The following is a 14,525-nucleotide window of genomic DNA, read 5'->3' on the forward strand; positions in this document are numbered from 1 at the left end:
AAGCTCTGTGAGACATATGTACAAGCACTCTGACATTACAAATACATCTCCAGCCATGTTCTCCCTGTTCCATACATGCCGCTTGGGAAAAACACGAGTTGGGAAAGATAATGTTGGAATTATCCCTAAAAAAATATGCAAGGTGACACTCAAAAGCAAAGCAAAGGAAGCAGGTGTGGATAGCCATTTCCCTTGATTCAAGACAGGGTTATGGTCCTCTGCATTTGCCTCCTGTCCTGGCTTCCAAAACAGAAAAGGAGAGGGAAAGTAGCATTTCAATTAATTTTACCTTCCGTCATCCTGGCCTCCCAGAGACACTAGGTAAAGGTCATTTGGAGAGAATGCGAGATTTTCAATTTTACCCTTGTGAAGTGACAGCCGAGCCAACATCTCTTTTTTCTTGTAGTCCCATAAAATTATATCAGCCTGGGACACGGAAAAAGAAAGATCAGCATGACAACAGCACTTTGATCAGCTCCGTTTGTGATGTGAAAGATATTCGGAACAAAAAAACAGTTTTAAAAGGTCATAAACGCGTCTTCCTTACAATCCATTAGTATAGGCACCCAGTTACACTCAGCCTTACTGAGACAGAGAGCTGGTTAAAACATTTCCTCAAATGGAAGAACTTACACAAACAAGGGCCAATTCAGAGACAAATGGCAGCATCATGAACATATAAACATAAGGCAGAAGTACTTAAAAATACAAATGGCTAGACATGATTAAAGTATTGTAGAGTTACCAGCCTTTTATCCGGGTATGCGCATAGTAAGTAATCAAGTATTGTTGACTTCCATATAAAGAAATCAAAAACCTCTAAAGGCGCAAGTCTAAGTAGATAGGTGGCCGCCTCCAACCTTGGAGGCGACCGCCTATCCAAAGCAAGGCAGGAGAGGCACGGGGGGATCGTTCCCTCCGCGCCTCTCCTGCCTTGCTCTTTTTCACTAGACAGCCATTTTCAGCTGTTTAGCACGCGGGGAGGGGGGGCAGCCAGGAGAGGAAGCTTCTATACGACACATAGGATGTGTCGTATGCACAGCTCCACTCTCCCTGCCCTGGAATGCCCTCCAGCCCCACCCCTTTTCAGTCACTCCGCGCTCGTCTTCCAAGCGTGGAGGATGGGGCTTCTCCACACTGCCTCCGAGGCAGTGCGGATGAGGGGGGAGGTCGGTTCCCAGAATAGACCATATCCTATGGCCCACTGGACAGTGTCTAGCGGCCACAGGATTGCTCTCTCCGTGATTTGCTTAGGGTTACATGCACACTGAGGACCGCGGTGGCTTAGTGGTTAAGATGCTGAACTGCAGATCGGAAGGCCGGCAGGACAGCAGTCCGAGACCCAAGTGCTGCGTGACGGAGTGAGCTCCCGTCTTCAGTCCCAGCTCCCGCCAACCTAGCAGTTCGAAAGCAAGAAATTGCAAGTAGATAAATAGGTACCGCTTTGGCGGGAAAGGTAACAGCGCTCCGTGCACCTCGCTGTTCAGTCATGCCAGCCACATGACCACGGAAGCGTCTTCGGACAGCGCTGGCTCTTCGGCTTAGAAATGGAGATGAGCACCACACCCTAGAGTTGGACACGACTGGCTGGGGACACCTTCACCTTTACATGCACACTATGGTATCAAGTAATTCAGAAATATAGCATTCATGCCACCAAGGCCCTTACTGTTTTAAATCAGCCTTGCACTACTCCCATTCAACACTTATGCTTTCTCTCCAACACACACTTGAAAGAGAATATTTGAATATTTAACTTGATTCTTAGAGTATTTCAGTTTGTGCTTAGACAATTAAAATCTCCATCAGAAGTCCAACACTAGGCTAATTGATCCTATCAGTTATCCTATCAATAAGCCTAGATGTAGCAAATACAACAGGGCTACACACAGGTATCATTATTCATAGCTGTGATGTTACAGGACCTAAATCTGTAGACATGACACTATTTAAAGGCCGGGGTTGAAAAACATGATTTCAGGGTCATACTTTCCCCAGGTCATTACAGCATCCATTGGGAATCAAATGTATTTTAAAAGGGGGGCTTTATCCACCTTGAAGCCCATGAATGTGATCTGACCAGAAGCCACATAGGATCCACTTGGAGAAACTGTGACACAGGAGACATTGTTGGTGTGACCATGTAAAAAATCCTGAGTATGAATATTTATGCCTTGGATAATGACTGTGCAGCCCAGAGGGTAGATGAGGTGCTCCCGATCTGGGTGGCAGATGAGGCCACAATGAACATGCCCTGCAAGCAAAAGGAGGACAAGAAAGAGAGAAGTCAAAGTCATTCTACTGAGGAAAAAACACAGGGCACTCTGGGCTATAGTTAGTTGCACTTTGGAGAGGGAAGTTTCTTAGAAACTGTAAGTTGTTTCCCACCTACAGTAAATGACAGCTGGTGACCAAACCACTTGAGCATAGGAGGTTCATCCATGCTGTTCCTCACTGCTCATGGCACTTCCTTGTTTGATCTGCATTCTGCACTCCACATTTTTTGTTAATGCTTCCTACTACTCAGATTCTCTCCCAGTCTTTCATTCCATTTTTTCTATACAGACATTAGAGAATATACGGAACTGAATATTGAGTTTAATCCAGTCTGTAGTTTTAAGGCAGAACTCTATGTTCACACCCTTTTGGATACAAACAGATTGGCTCCCAGTCCACTCTACCTACGGGCATAGATTTGAGAGACAGAAGGATTTGTTTCTCCATCGCTTTAAATATTTAACCAGAGCTGCTGCTGCTGCTGCTGCTACTACTACTTTTACTGCAAGTCAGCCACAGCTTCTACGAGAATGCTGAAAGAGCTCTTGATCCACAATGGGACTGTTGAATAATCTAATGTAGACACTCAAACCTTCTCCTCCAACCCTGTGTATCTTCTAAATCAAAACTCACAAGTGCCAGTGACTCTCTGTAAACTCTCTGTAAACGAAACTCTTAATTTTTATGTTCTTACTAAACCCTTCAACATGCCACTACCCACTTTCCAGAAGAGACATCCAGCCCCCGATACAGGTTTCCCACAGTTTGCCTTCCATGGAGACTCCACCATTTACCACAGAGCTCCAGGAAGCCCCCAAAGGCGAGCAGGGAGGCTGAACTGCATCTCCTACCTTCAGAAGTGAAAGACTTGCAGAGAATGCCTACACAGAGCCTGTGATTTGCTTATCTGAAGACCCTATCCCTCCAAATAAAACCCAGCAACTGCTTGTCTCCAAATACCCTAAACCAGGTCACTTACTGCTACATCCTACCACCCCCAAACTTAAGGCCCCACTGGATTGTAAATAGGGCTTACCAAGGTTAGGCCCAGGCCCATTTTGAATGTATTTATTATTTCTTTGTTTGTTAGACTTCTATCCTCCCTTTCCCTTGGCTTGCTCAAGGCAACTAACAGAATCACCATCGCACAAAATAATTACAGCAGTTCATTATAAAATCAGAGCAAACATGGGGATCATCATAGGAGAGATCGTCCCTGATTGAAACTGAGAGGTGGATTTGGCCTCTGCCCTGATTACCGTCGGTTTAAACACTGAGGTTTCGCAGGGGCAGCGCAGGCCGCGGGGGCGATGCGCACTGGGGCTCGTTCACGTATCTACATTGCTTTTTAAGAGACACATCTCAGTGCCTTTCTACGGCACAGTCCGAAAGGTGATTTTGAAAGTCGCAGCGCAGCGGAGGAAGGGATGAATAGCGAAGAGGGTACCCCTGAGCATGGGCAGAGTTCATGTGATTTGCAGTGGGCACCCACAGACGACCGCCAGCGAGCTGTAGGTCCCGAGGCGCGTCTTCCTTGAACCCCGGCGGGATCTTTCCGCCTTCCTTCCGCGGGAGCGCCGACCGCCCCCTCGTGTCGCTGCCGTCAGCCCGGCACCTCCCGCCCCCTCCATTCCTCTCCCCGGTACCGTTGAAGCCGATGATCGCCTCGAGCTGGAGGCCGGCCAAGACGTCGTCATCGCCGCCGCCCGCCGGCTCGCTCCGCTCCGTCGGCAGAGTCGCCATGCCGGCCCGCACTTAGCGCCTCGCCGAGCGGCTGTGTACGCCCGTCGCCAAGGAGACCGCGCAGGCGCGCCGGCAGCCTCGGACCTCCCCCCCCGCCCCGCCAGCTGCGCGTGCGCAGAAACGCCGCCTTGACCCAGGCGGGCCTTTGCTCGCTTCAGGTGGGCGGGCGCGGCCTTTCTCATACAGGATATGGAAGCGCGCCTGACCGACGGGGGCGTCTGCTTCGGCGCTCACCGAAGGGGCCTAGCTTTAAGGCAGCCTTTTCCAACCTGGCGCCCTCCGGGTGTGTTGCACTACAACGCCCATCATTCCCAGCGGAGGGGCCAGGGAGGAGAAGGCTGCCTTAGTATCCTGGCATGTTTTTGACCTGTGTGGAAATGCAGGTTCCTTGTGTACACGTATGGATGCAGTGGGTACTTTTAGGGGACGTACGTGCTGCATTCCTTCGAAGTAGACCACCATAATACAGTCATAGAGAGGCTTTTGTCTAAGGCAAGGGTGGCGGCCTCCAGGTACTGTTGAACAATTTCCATCATCCCAAGCCAGCATAGCCAGTGGTGAGGGATCATGGGAGTTGTAGGCCAAAACATCTGGAGGGCCACAAGTTGCTTTATCTAAGGCAAGGGTGGGGAAGGTGCAGCTCCCTCCAGGTATTGGACTACAACTGTATTATCCCTGACCATTGGCCATGCTGGCTGAGGAAGATGGAAGTTGGTGCCCAACAGCATCTGGAAGGCCACAGGTTCCCAACTCATGCTTTAAAGAGGAGATACCCCAGTGTCATCCTCCATGTTCCCTCACACAAGGACAGGTGTGGGTGGCAAACCAATGTCAGTGAAGGGGGCAGAATCCCAGTAAGGTTCAAAGGCGTTCTGCACTTCACTATGATCAATCACGAATTGCAAAACAACAAAGAACAGACGAGAAAAATAAAAAAAGTGTTTTAACAGTGCAGTCCTATGTGTGCTTACTCAAAGTCAATCTGTGTTCATTGGGGCTTACTTCCAGGAAAGTGCCTAGAACTACAAAGCAATGAAGATGGTCAGGATATGGAAACCATGTCCTGTGAGAAATGGTGGAAGGACTTGGATATATTTAACCTGGAGAAAATAAATATGAGTGGGCACAATTTGTTGTTTATTCATTCAGTCGCTTCCGACTCTTCGTGACTTCATGGACCAGCCCACACCAGAGCTTCCTGTCAGCCGTTCCCACCCCCAGCTCCCCCAAGGTCGAGTCCGTCACCTCCAGAATATCATCCATCCATCTTGCCCTTGGTCGGCCCCTCTTCCTTTTGCCTTCCACTTTCCCTAGCATCAGCATCTTCTCCAGGGTATCCTGTCTTCTCATTATGTGGCCAAAGTACTTCAGTTTTGTCTTTAAGATCCTTCCCTCAAGTGAGCAGTCTGGCTTTATTTCCTGGAGTATGGACTGGGTTGATCTTCTTGCAGTCCAAGGCACTCTCAGAATTTTCCTCCAGCACCACAGTTCAAAAGCATCTATCTTCCTTCACTCAGCCTTCCTTATGGTCCAGCTCTCGCAGCCATAGGTTACTACGGGGAATACCATTGCTTGAACTATGCGGACCTTTGTTGTCAGTGTGATGTCTCTGCTCTTCACTATTTTATCAAGATTTGTCATTGCTGTCCTCCCAAGAAGTAAACGTCTTCTGATTTCCTGGCTGCAGTCAGCGTCTGCAGTAATCTTTGCGCCTAGAAAGACAAAGTCTGTCACTGCCTCCACGTTTTCTCCCTCTATTTGCCAGTTATCAGTCAAGCTGGTTGCCATAACCTTGGTTTTTTTTAGGTTTAACTGCAACCCAGCTTTTGCACTTTCTTCTTTCACCTTCGTCATGAAGTTCCTCAGCTCCTCTTCACTTTCAGCCATCAAAGTGGTATCATCTGCATATCAGAGATTGTTAATGTTTCTTCCAGCGATTTTAACTCCAGCCTTGGCTTCATCAAGCCCAGCACATCGCATGATGTGTTCTGCATACAGGTTGAATAGGTAGGGTGAGAGTATACAACCCTGCCGTACTCCTTTCCCAATCTTAAACCAGTCCGTTGATCCGTGGTCTCTTCTTACCGTTGCTACTTGGTTGTTATACAGATTCCTCAGGAGGCAGACAAGATGACTTGGTATCCCCATACCACCAAGAACTAGTCAATAAAACAGAAATAGAGGTTTTTCTGAACCTCCCTGGCTTTCTCCATTATCCAGCGGATATTGGCAATTTGGTCTCTAGTTCCTCTGCCTTTTCTAAACCCAGCTTGTACATCTGGCAATTCTTGTTCCATGAATTGCTGGAGCCTACCTTGCAAGATCTTGAGCATTACCTTACTGGCATGTGAAATAAGTGCCACTGTTTGATAGTTTGAACATTCTCTGGTGCTTCCCTTTTTTGGTATGGGGATATAAGTTGATCTTTTCCAATCTGTTGGCCATTCTTGTGTTTTCCAAATTTGCTGGCATATGGCATGCATCTCCTTAACAGCATCATTTTGCAAGATTTTAAACAGTTCAGCTGGGATACCGTCATCTCCTGCTGCCACGTTATTAGCAATGCTTCTTAAGGCCCATTCAACCTCACTCTTCAGGATGTCTGGCTCTAGCTCACTGACCACACCGTCAAATCTATCCCCGATATTATTATCCTTCTTATACAGATCTTCCGTATATTCCTGCCACCTTTTCTTGATCTCTTCTGCTTCTGTTAGGTCCTTGCCATCTTTGTTTTTGATCATACCCATTTTGCCTGGAATTTACCTCTGATGTTTCTAATTTTCTGGAAGAGGTCTCTTGTCCTTCCTATTCTATTATCTTCTTCCGCTTCCGCACATTGCTTGTTTAAAAATAATTCCTTATCTCTTCTGGCTAACCTCTGGAATTTTGCATTTAATTGGGCATATCTCCCCCTATCACTGTTGCCTTTTGCTTTCCTTCTTTCTTGGGCTGCTTCCAGTGTCTCAGCAGACAGCCATCTTGCCTTCTTGGTTTTCTTTTTCTTTGGGACTTTTTTGTTGCCGCCTCCTGAACAATGTTGCGAACTTCTGTCCATAGTTCTTCCGGGACCCTATCTACTAAATCTAGTCCCTTAAATCTATTCTTCACCTCCACTGCATATTCATGAGGAATATTCGTGAGCTCAAATCTAACTGATCTGTGGGTCTTCCCTATTCTCTAGTGGGCACAATTTGTTGTTCAGCCGTTCAGTCGTGTCCGACTCTTCATGACCCCATGGACCATAGCACGCCAGGTCCATGAGAGCACACTCTCCCGGAGTGTGCTCAAGTTCATATTCATTGCATCGGTGATGCTATCTAGCCAACTCATCCTCTGCCGTCCCCTTCTCCTTTTGCCTTCAGTCTTTCCCAGCATCAGGGTCTTTTCCAGAGAGTTTTCTCATTAGGTGGCCAAAATATTTCAGCTTCAGCTTCAGTATCTGTCCTTCCAATGACCACTCAGGGTTGATTTCCTTTAGGATTGACTGATTTGACCTCCTTGCAGTCCAGGGGACTCGTAAGAGTCTTCTCCTGCACCACAGTTCAAAAGCATCAATTCTTCGGTGCTCAGCCTTCCTTATAGTCCAGCTCTCACAGCCATACATTACTACTGGGAAAACCATAGCTTTGATTAGACAGGCTTTTGTCGGCAAGGTGATGTCTCTGCTTCTTACTATGCTGTCTAGGTTTGCCATAGCTTTCCTCCCAAGGAGCAAGGGTCTTTTAATTTCATGGCTACAGTCACCGTCTGCAGTGATCTTGGAGCCCAAGAAAGTAAAATCTGTCACTGCTTCCATTTCTTCCCCTTCTATATGCCAGGAAGTGATGGGGCCAGATGACATGATCTTAGTTTTTTTAATGTTGAGTTTCAAACCAGCTTTTGCACTCTCCTCTTTCACTCTCAACAAGAGGCTCTTTAGATCCTCTTTGCTTTCTGCCATTAGGGTGGTATCGTCTGCATATCGGAGGATGTTGATATTTCTCCCGGCAATCTTAATTCCGACCTGTGATTCATCCAACCCGGCGTTTCTCATGATGTACTCTGCATATAGGTTAAATAAGCAGGGTGACAGTATGCAGCCTTGTCGTACTCCTTTCCCAATTTTGAACCACTCGGTTGTTCCATGTCTGGTTCTTACTGTTGCTTCTTGACCCTCGTACAGGTTTCTCAGGAGACAGGTAAGGTGGTCTGGTACTCCCATCACTTTAAGAATTTGCCACAGTTAGTTGTGATCCACACAATCAAAGGCTTTAGCGTAGTCAATGAAGCAGAAATAGACGTTTTTCTGGAATTCTCTTGCTTTCTCCAGGATGCAGCGAATGTTGGCGATTTCATCTCTAGTTCCTCTACCTCTTTGAAACCCACCTTGTACTTCCGGTAGTTCTCGGTTCACATACTGCTGAAGCCTAGCTTGTAGGATTTTGAGCATAACTTTGCTGGCATGTGAAATGAGTGCAATTGTACGGTAGTTTGAACACTCTTTGGCATTGCCCTTCTTTGAAATTGGAATGTAAACTGACCTTTTCCAATCTTGTGGCCACTGTTGAGTGTTCCAAATTTGTTGGCATATTGAGTGCAGCACTTTAACAGCATCATCTTTTAGGATTTTAAATAGCTCAGCTGGAATACTGTCATCTCCACTAGCTCTGTTGTTAATAATGCTTCCTAAGGCCCACTTGACTTCACTCTCTAGGATGTCTGGCTCAAGTTCAGTGACTGCACTATCACGGCTATCAGGGACACTCAGATCTTTCCTGTATAGTTCTTCTGTGTATTCTTTCCACCTCTTCTTAATCTCATCTGCTTCTGTTAGGTCCCTGCCTTCTTTGTCCTTTATCATGCCCGTCTTTGCACAAAACGTTCTCTTGAGATCTCCGATTTTCTTGAAGAGATCTCTAGTCTTTCCCATTCTATTGTTTTCCTCGATTTCTTTGCATTGTTCATTTAAGAAGGCCTTCTTGTCTCTCCTTGCTATTCTCTGGAACTCTGCGTTCAGTTGGATATATCTTCCCCTTTCTCCCTTGCTTTTCATTTCCCTTCTTTCCTCAGCTACTTGTAAAGCCTCATCAGACAGCCACTTTGCTTTCTTGCATTTCTTTTTCTTTGGGATGGATTTCGTTGCTGCCTCCTGAACAATGTTATGGACCTCCGTCCATAGTTCCTCAGGCACTCTGTCTATCAGGTCTAATCCTTTAAATCTATTCCTCACCTCCACTGTATATTCATAAGGGGTATGATTTAGGTCATACCTAAATGGTTTAGTGGTTTTCCCTACGTTCTTCAATTTAAGCCGAAATTTTGCGATAAGAAGCTCATGAACTGAGCCACAGTCAGCTCCAGGTCTTGTTTTTACTGACCTGATAGAGCTTCTCCATCTTTGGCTGCAAAGTACATAATCAATCTGATTTCGATATTGACCATCTGGTGATGTCCATGTGTAGAGTCGCCTCTTGTGCTGTTGGAAAAGAGTGTTTGCTATGATCAGCGTGCTCTCTTGGCAAAACTCTATTAGCCTTTGTCCTGCTTCATTTTGTACACCAAGGCCATGCTTGCCTGTTATCCCGGTGATTTCTTGACTTCCTACTTTAGCATTCCAATCCCCTATGATGAAAAGGACATATTTTTTTGGTGTTACTTCTAGAAGGTGTTGTAGGTCTTCATAGAACTGATCAACCTCAGCTTCTTCGGCATCATTGGTTGGGGTATAAACTTGAATTACTGTGATGTTGAATGGTTTGCCTTGGATTCGTACTGAGATCATTCTGTCATTTTTAAGATTGTACCCCAGTACTGCTTTACCCACCCTTTTATTGACTATGAGTGCTACTCCATTTCTTCTAAGGGATTCTTGCCCACAGTAGTAGATATAATGGTCACCTGAATTAAATTCGCCCATGCCTGTCCATTTTAGTTTGCTGATTCCCAAGATCTCGATGTTCAGTCTTGCCATCTCATGTTTGACCACCTCCAGCTTACCTTGATTCATTGACCTTACATTCCAGGTTCCTAAACAATATTGTTCTTTACAGCATTGGACTTTCTTTTCACCACCAGACACATCCACAGCTGAGTGTCCTTTCGGCTTTGGCCCAGCCGCTTCACTCTTTCTGGCGCTACTTGGAAATTCCCTCTGCTCTTCCCCAGTAGTATATTGGACACCTTCCGACCTGAGGGGCTCATCTTCCGGCGTCATATCTTTTAGCCTTGTGATACGTTCCATGGGGTTTTCTTGGCAAGAATACTGGAGTGGGTTGCCATTTCCTTCTCCAGTGGACCACATTTTGTCAGAACTCTCTACAAACTGGGGCTTAGAAACCTAAGGTCCACTTTCTATGGTACAAGCCAATGTTCCATCCACTCCACTTGAAAATGTTTTTGAGGCACTGTATAAATGAATAAAGCATTAACAGACTTCCCCAGACACTGATTAATACGTGATAGGACCCCCAGAAGCATTATCTTGCTTTTCAAGGAAAGCCCATGGGCCCACTACTTCTCCTAAGGCAGCCTTCCAAATGTTCTGGATTCCAGCTCCCAGCAACCCCAGCCAGCATGGCCAATGGTGAGAAATGCAGGGAGTTGTAGTCCAAAACATCTGATGGTTGGGGAAAGCTGTCCTAAAGATTTGGAAGGCCCGCACTGAAGCAATAAGGAGCATGGCATACACTCCCCAACTAGATAAAATGGCCTAGGGAGGATGGCTCATTTCCAAGAACATGCTATCCCAGAGATGTTGGGGGTGGGGGTATGATTCCAGACAGATGGCTCCTAGCACTACCAGCCAAAAGGCATAGTGTAGCTGTAACCGTGTGCCATCTTTTCATCTTTAACAGATATTTTGTGCAAAGAAAAAAAAGATGGAATAAGTGGTGGAAAAAATGGGAGCATTACAAGAGGAAGATTATGTCTTCTGAACTCCCTGTAAAATTCCATGAATGAGGCAGGGTGATTGCACAGTAATATCCTCATCTGGAAGCACCCCAGGTTTTAACCTCCTTAGGTACCACAGGTCCTAAGATCCCACCCACATCAGCATGCCTGCCAATATTATCCAATACTTATTGTGTTGGTAGAAGGAGAGGGGGAGAGAGAGAACACTGAGAAGACGTGAGAATGCCAGAGAGGTAATGTGAACCTCAATCTTGAAGTCCTATAAACTAAATCCTGGTTAGAAGAACTAGGCCCCAGACTGTCCTATGTTAGAAAAGCTCTTATGCTGGCTAACTTATGCAGCAGAACACTTAACTCACTTAACCACTAGGGTAGAAAAATGCTCCCGTGCCAAGCAGTCCTTTGGCAAGAGCCCCCGTTCCCCTCAGCCGTAGCTAGGAGCACTGAGACCACTGCAGCTCCTTAGGCTTGCCATACCAATCAAACTGCAAATGCATGACATTGTTCAGGCTGCTGCTTTCTCCATATTTTTAGGATTCTGTTGAAAGAGTAATGCTGGGATCAAATATTTATAGAGACTGCTAACAAATTCACCTAAAGTGTCACTAAGGAGAGCCTCAAACGTGGCAAGGTTCTTAGCTGGACTTGGGGGTTCATTGTCAAGAGTACATTCTGGGCACTTTTTCCTTTCACACAGAGCAAAGCAATAATTTTAATAACTAAAATGTCCTGAATAACTCTGTCTCCCCCCCCCTTCTCTCCCTCCCTCTCTTCCACTTGACCTGTCTTCCTTCTTCCCAGCTACAGTTGGGGAAGAGAATCCTGCTTTTGATTGGGGCTGTCCTACTTTCAGGCAAACTGCCACTTTCTGCTTTTCCTAAGGTAGGACAGGCAGCCAATTATGCTATCTTTGGCCATGACTGGTGTGTGCGCCCTACTTTTATGAGGCATCTGTAGCTGCTCCAATGAAAGGCACATATTCTCATCAGGAGTCTCTGTGTGCTTTGTGGAGATTGAACAGCCCATATCCTCCCTGACTGTGCCTTCGAAGCCTTGTTAGTGACCTGATGTGTTGCTCTGTTCGTGGAGCACACAGGATATAATGTCTGGGAGAAACATCTTAGCTAGCACCGTCACCCTTTCTCTGGTTTTGCTCCACTATATGCCAAATATGAATAAGGAACCTAACTTACTTCAGCAGAGCAAATTGTTTTGAAGTGTAATGGGCATAAGCAAAGCATCTGCTTTTGCCCATGGTTTGTTTGTCAGAATTGATAATTCTATTTAAATAAAGAACGAACGAACGAGCAAAAGAACGAAAGAAAACCAGGAACCATCTAGTGGTAGCTGTAGGTAATAGGCTGTCATAATTGCCAGCAACATGTAAGCTATAGTGGTGCATTCAGTACATGCTTTATATTTGATGTAGGATGCTGTATTTTTTCTGTCCCCTATGAGGCTGTTCCTTTAGGAAGCGACTATAGATACTTGTACATCAGTGCAGCGTTGTTGTTATTTTGCATGCACAAAGAAGACAAGAAATACAAAGGCTAGATTCTTAGGACAACCTTTACTTTCCTTCCTCAGGCATAGAGTTTTGCATCATTTTATATTGTGTGTATAACAGTTTCATGTTGTGACAGAAGTGTGCGCTATGACAGTTAAGGTCATACGGGGAATTCTGAATCAAAGATCAAAGTCTAATCATCCTGAACCTCAACACTCTTAGCATTGTTAACATTTAAAACGTTGAAAATGAAAAAAGGGAAGAGTGCTTCACAGCTCAGAAGGCCTTCTTTTGAGGGCTTGTTCTAGCTTTTGAAGGGCATCAGGATCAGCATCAAGGGTTGGCATTGTAGGAAACCTGCTGAGGACCCCACTCTAGCAGGGGGGATGTACTGCTGACTCCAGAACCCTTTGCCTTGCACCTGCTCCTCTCCTTTGTTTTTCTATGTACCTGCCCTTTCTGAGGCTTTATTAGGCCTGAACTAAGCAATGAAAAGGAAAAGAAGCAGCCCTCACTTTTTTTGCTTCTCTTTCTGGGCATTAGTTCCAGAGGGAGAGAGCAAGCAAAGCCGACAGTGGCAAGGAAGGGAACCCACCCGAGGTAGCGGTTCTGTTGATGGAATCTTGCCCAAGGGCTCCTCAAAAACTGGACCTGACATTGCTCAGGTTCCTTAACTGTCCAGGCCCTGCCTCCAACCTGGCTGGGCTCAGTTCATCCCCAACTGATGCCACCTTCTGCCACATTTACATCCTGGCATTGATCACATTCTAAAAAGGTTAGGGTTGCGATAATGGGTTAAAAACCATGAGGTATAATAGGCTGACAGATGGTGAGAGGTTTGAACCTGCATTTCCATGGCTGAGCAAGGATTTGAACATGCATTCCCACCCATCCAATATAACGCTCAAGCTAGTATACCACACTGACATACTTTAAAGAACAGTATATCTTAAGCACAGGGCAGGGACATTCCAAATCGACTTCCATCTTTAAATTCATCTGCTTCTTCTCGCTGTCTTCACATCATTACTGCTCACCAAGAGTTCTTGAGCATTATGATTTGCCTCCCTCCTTTTGAGAATTAATGTCTGATATTTTAGGTATTGTCTGCTGTACATTAGAGATTATGTTTAGGCCCAGGAAACCCACACTTGACCTACATAGTCTTGCTCCCCAAGCAGAAGAACTTGACTGTCACTGACATAGGTGATGGGCTGTTCTTCTTCACCACATCTGATCTCTGGATTCCACACGTGCCAATTTCTTAGGCTAACATGGGAAATGGGGGTGACTGCAAGAACAGCAACAACTGTGTATCAGCTTCACAGTGCAGGTGAGGGTGGCCTGGGACAAAAAGTATCTGTCTTTTCCAGGATACTTCCTTCACTTCTAATGCTGTATGAAATGTCAAACCACAAGCACAGGAATCTGGGTGAACAGACAGACCATGAAGTCATGCAGTCATAGAATCATAGAATAGTAGGGTTGGAAGGGGCCTATAAAACCATCAAGTCCAACACCCATCAAATCCAACACCATTGAGTCCAAGTGACGGCATCAGTATGCAGAGAAACTTGTGAACTGCTGGTGACAAAATGTGCATTACCTCCAGTGTCAGAGGCCAGTTATGGGGAACATGAGCAGGAGGGGGCTATTGCCCTCATGTCCTACTTGTGGACTTCCTGTAGGCATCTGGTTGGCCACTGTGGGAACAGGATGCTGGATTTGGTTTAATACAGCATCATGGCTCTTCTTATTTATTTATTTATTTATTTATTCATGTCACTTATATACCGAAGAGGTAAAAAAGAAAGGTCCTTGGTCTACTACTACATTGCATAATTCCTTTGGATTTATGCTAAGGTAAATTTGATACATCCCTTTTTATAGGTCTACTAAATAAAGGGAGGAAAACAGGTTAACTCACTCCCAGCTGGATGTATTACTCTTAAGCATAGATTTCAGCATAGACAAGTCTCTTGTGGCCTTTTCTGTCCTGCTCTTGGGGTCATCCAGCCATCCAGGAAGAGGGTCAGGGTAAAGCCAATTTTGCTGCTAGTCAATGTTCATGATGTAGTTCATCTGTTCCCCAGAGCATGTACCA

At 45.8% G+C, this 14,525-nt stretch overlaps 1 protein-coding gene across 1 annotated transcript in view; it reads right to left on the reverse strand.

Annotated features, from left to right (window-relative positions):
• Nucleotides 1–4,123, reverse strand: part of CFAP52 (cilia and flagella associated protein 52) — a 29,524-nt gene extending 25,401 nt beyond the window's left edge. The window contains exons 1-3 of the mRNA XM_084832378.1: nucleotides 3,924–4,123; nucleotides 2,055–2,254; nucleotides 290–426 (exon numbers count right to left, since the gene is read on the reverse strand). Of these exons, the coding sequence (XP_084688504.1) occupies nucleotides 290–426; nucleotides 2,055–2,254; nucleotides 3,924–4,020 (434 nt within the window). The 5' untranslated portion in view covers nucleotides 4,021–4,123. The remainder of the gene's footprint in view (nucleotides 1–289; nucleotides 427–2,054; nucleotides 2,255–3,923) is intronic.
• Between the last annotated feature and the right edge of the window lie 10,402 nt (nucleotides 4,124–14,525).

Source organism: Heloderma suspectum, chromosome 2, assembly GCF_057233095.1.
Source record: "Heloderma suspectum isolate Gila_16-S chromosome 2, 16-S_ref, whole genome shotgun sequence".
In the NCBI taxonomy this organism is placed as follows: Eukaryota; Metazoa; Chordata; class Lepidosauria; order Squamata; family Helodermatidae; genus Heloderma; species Heloderma suspectum.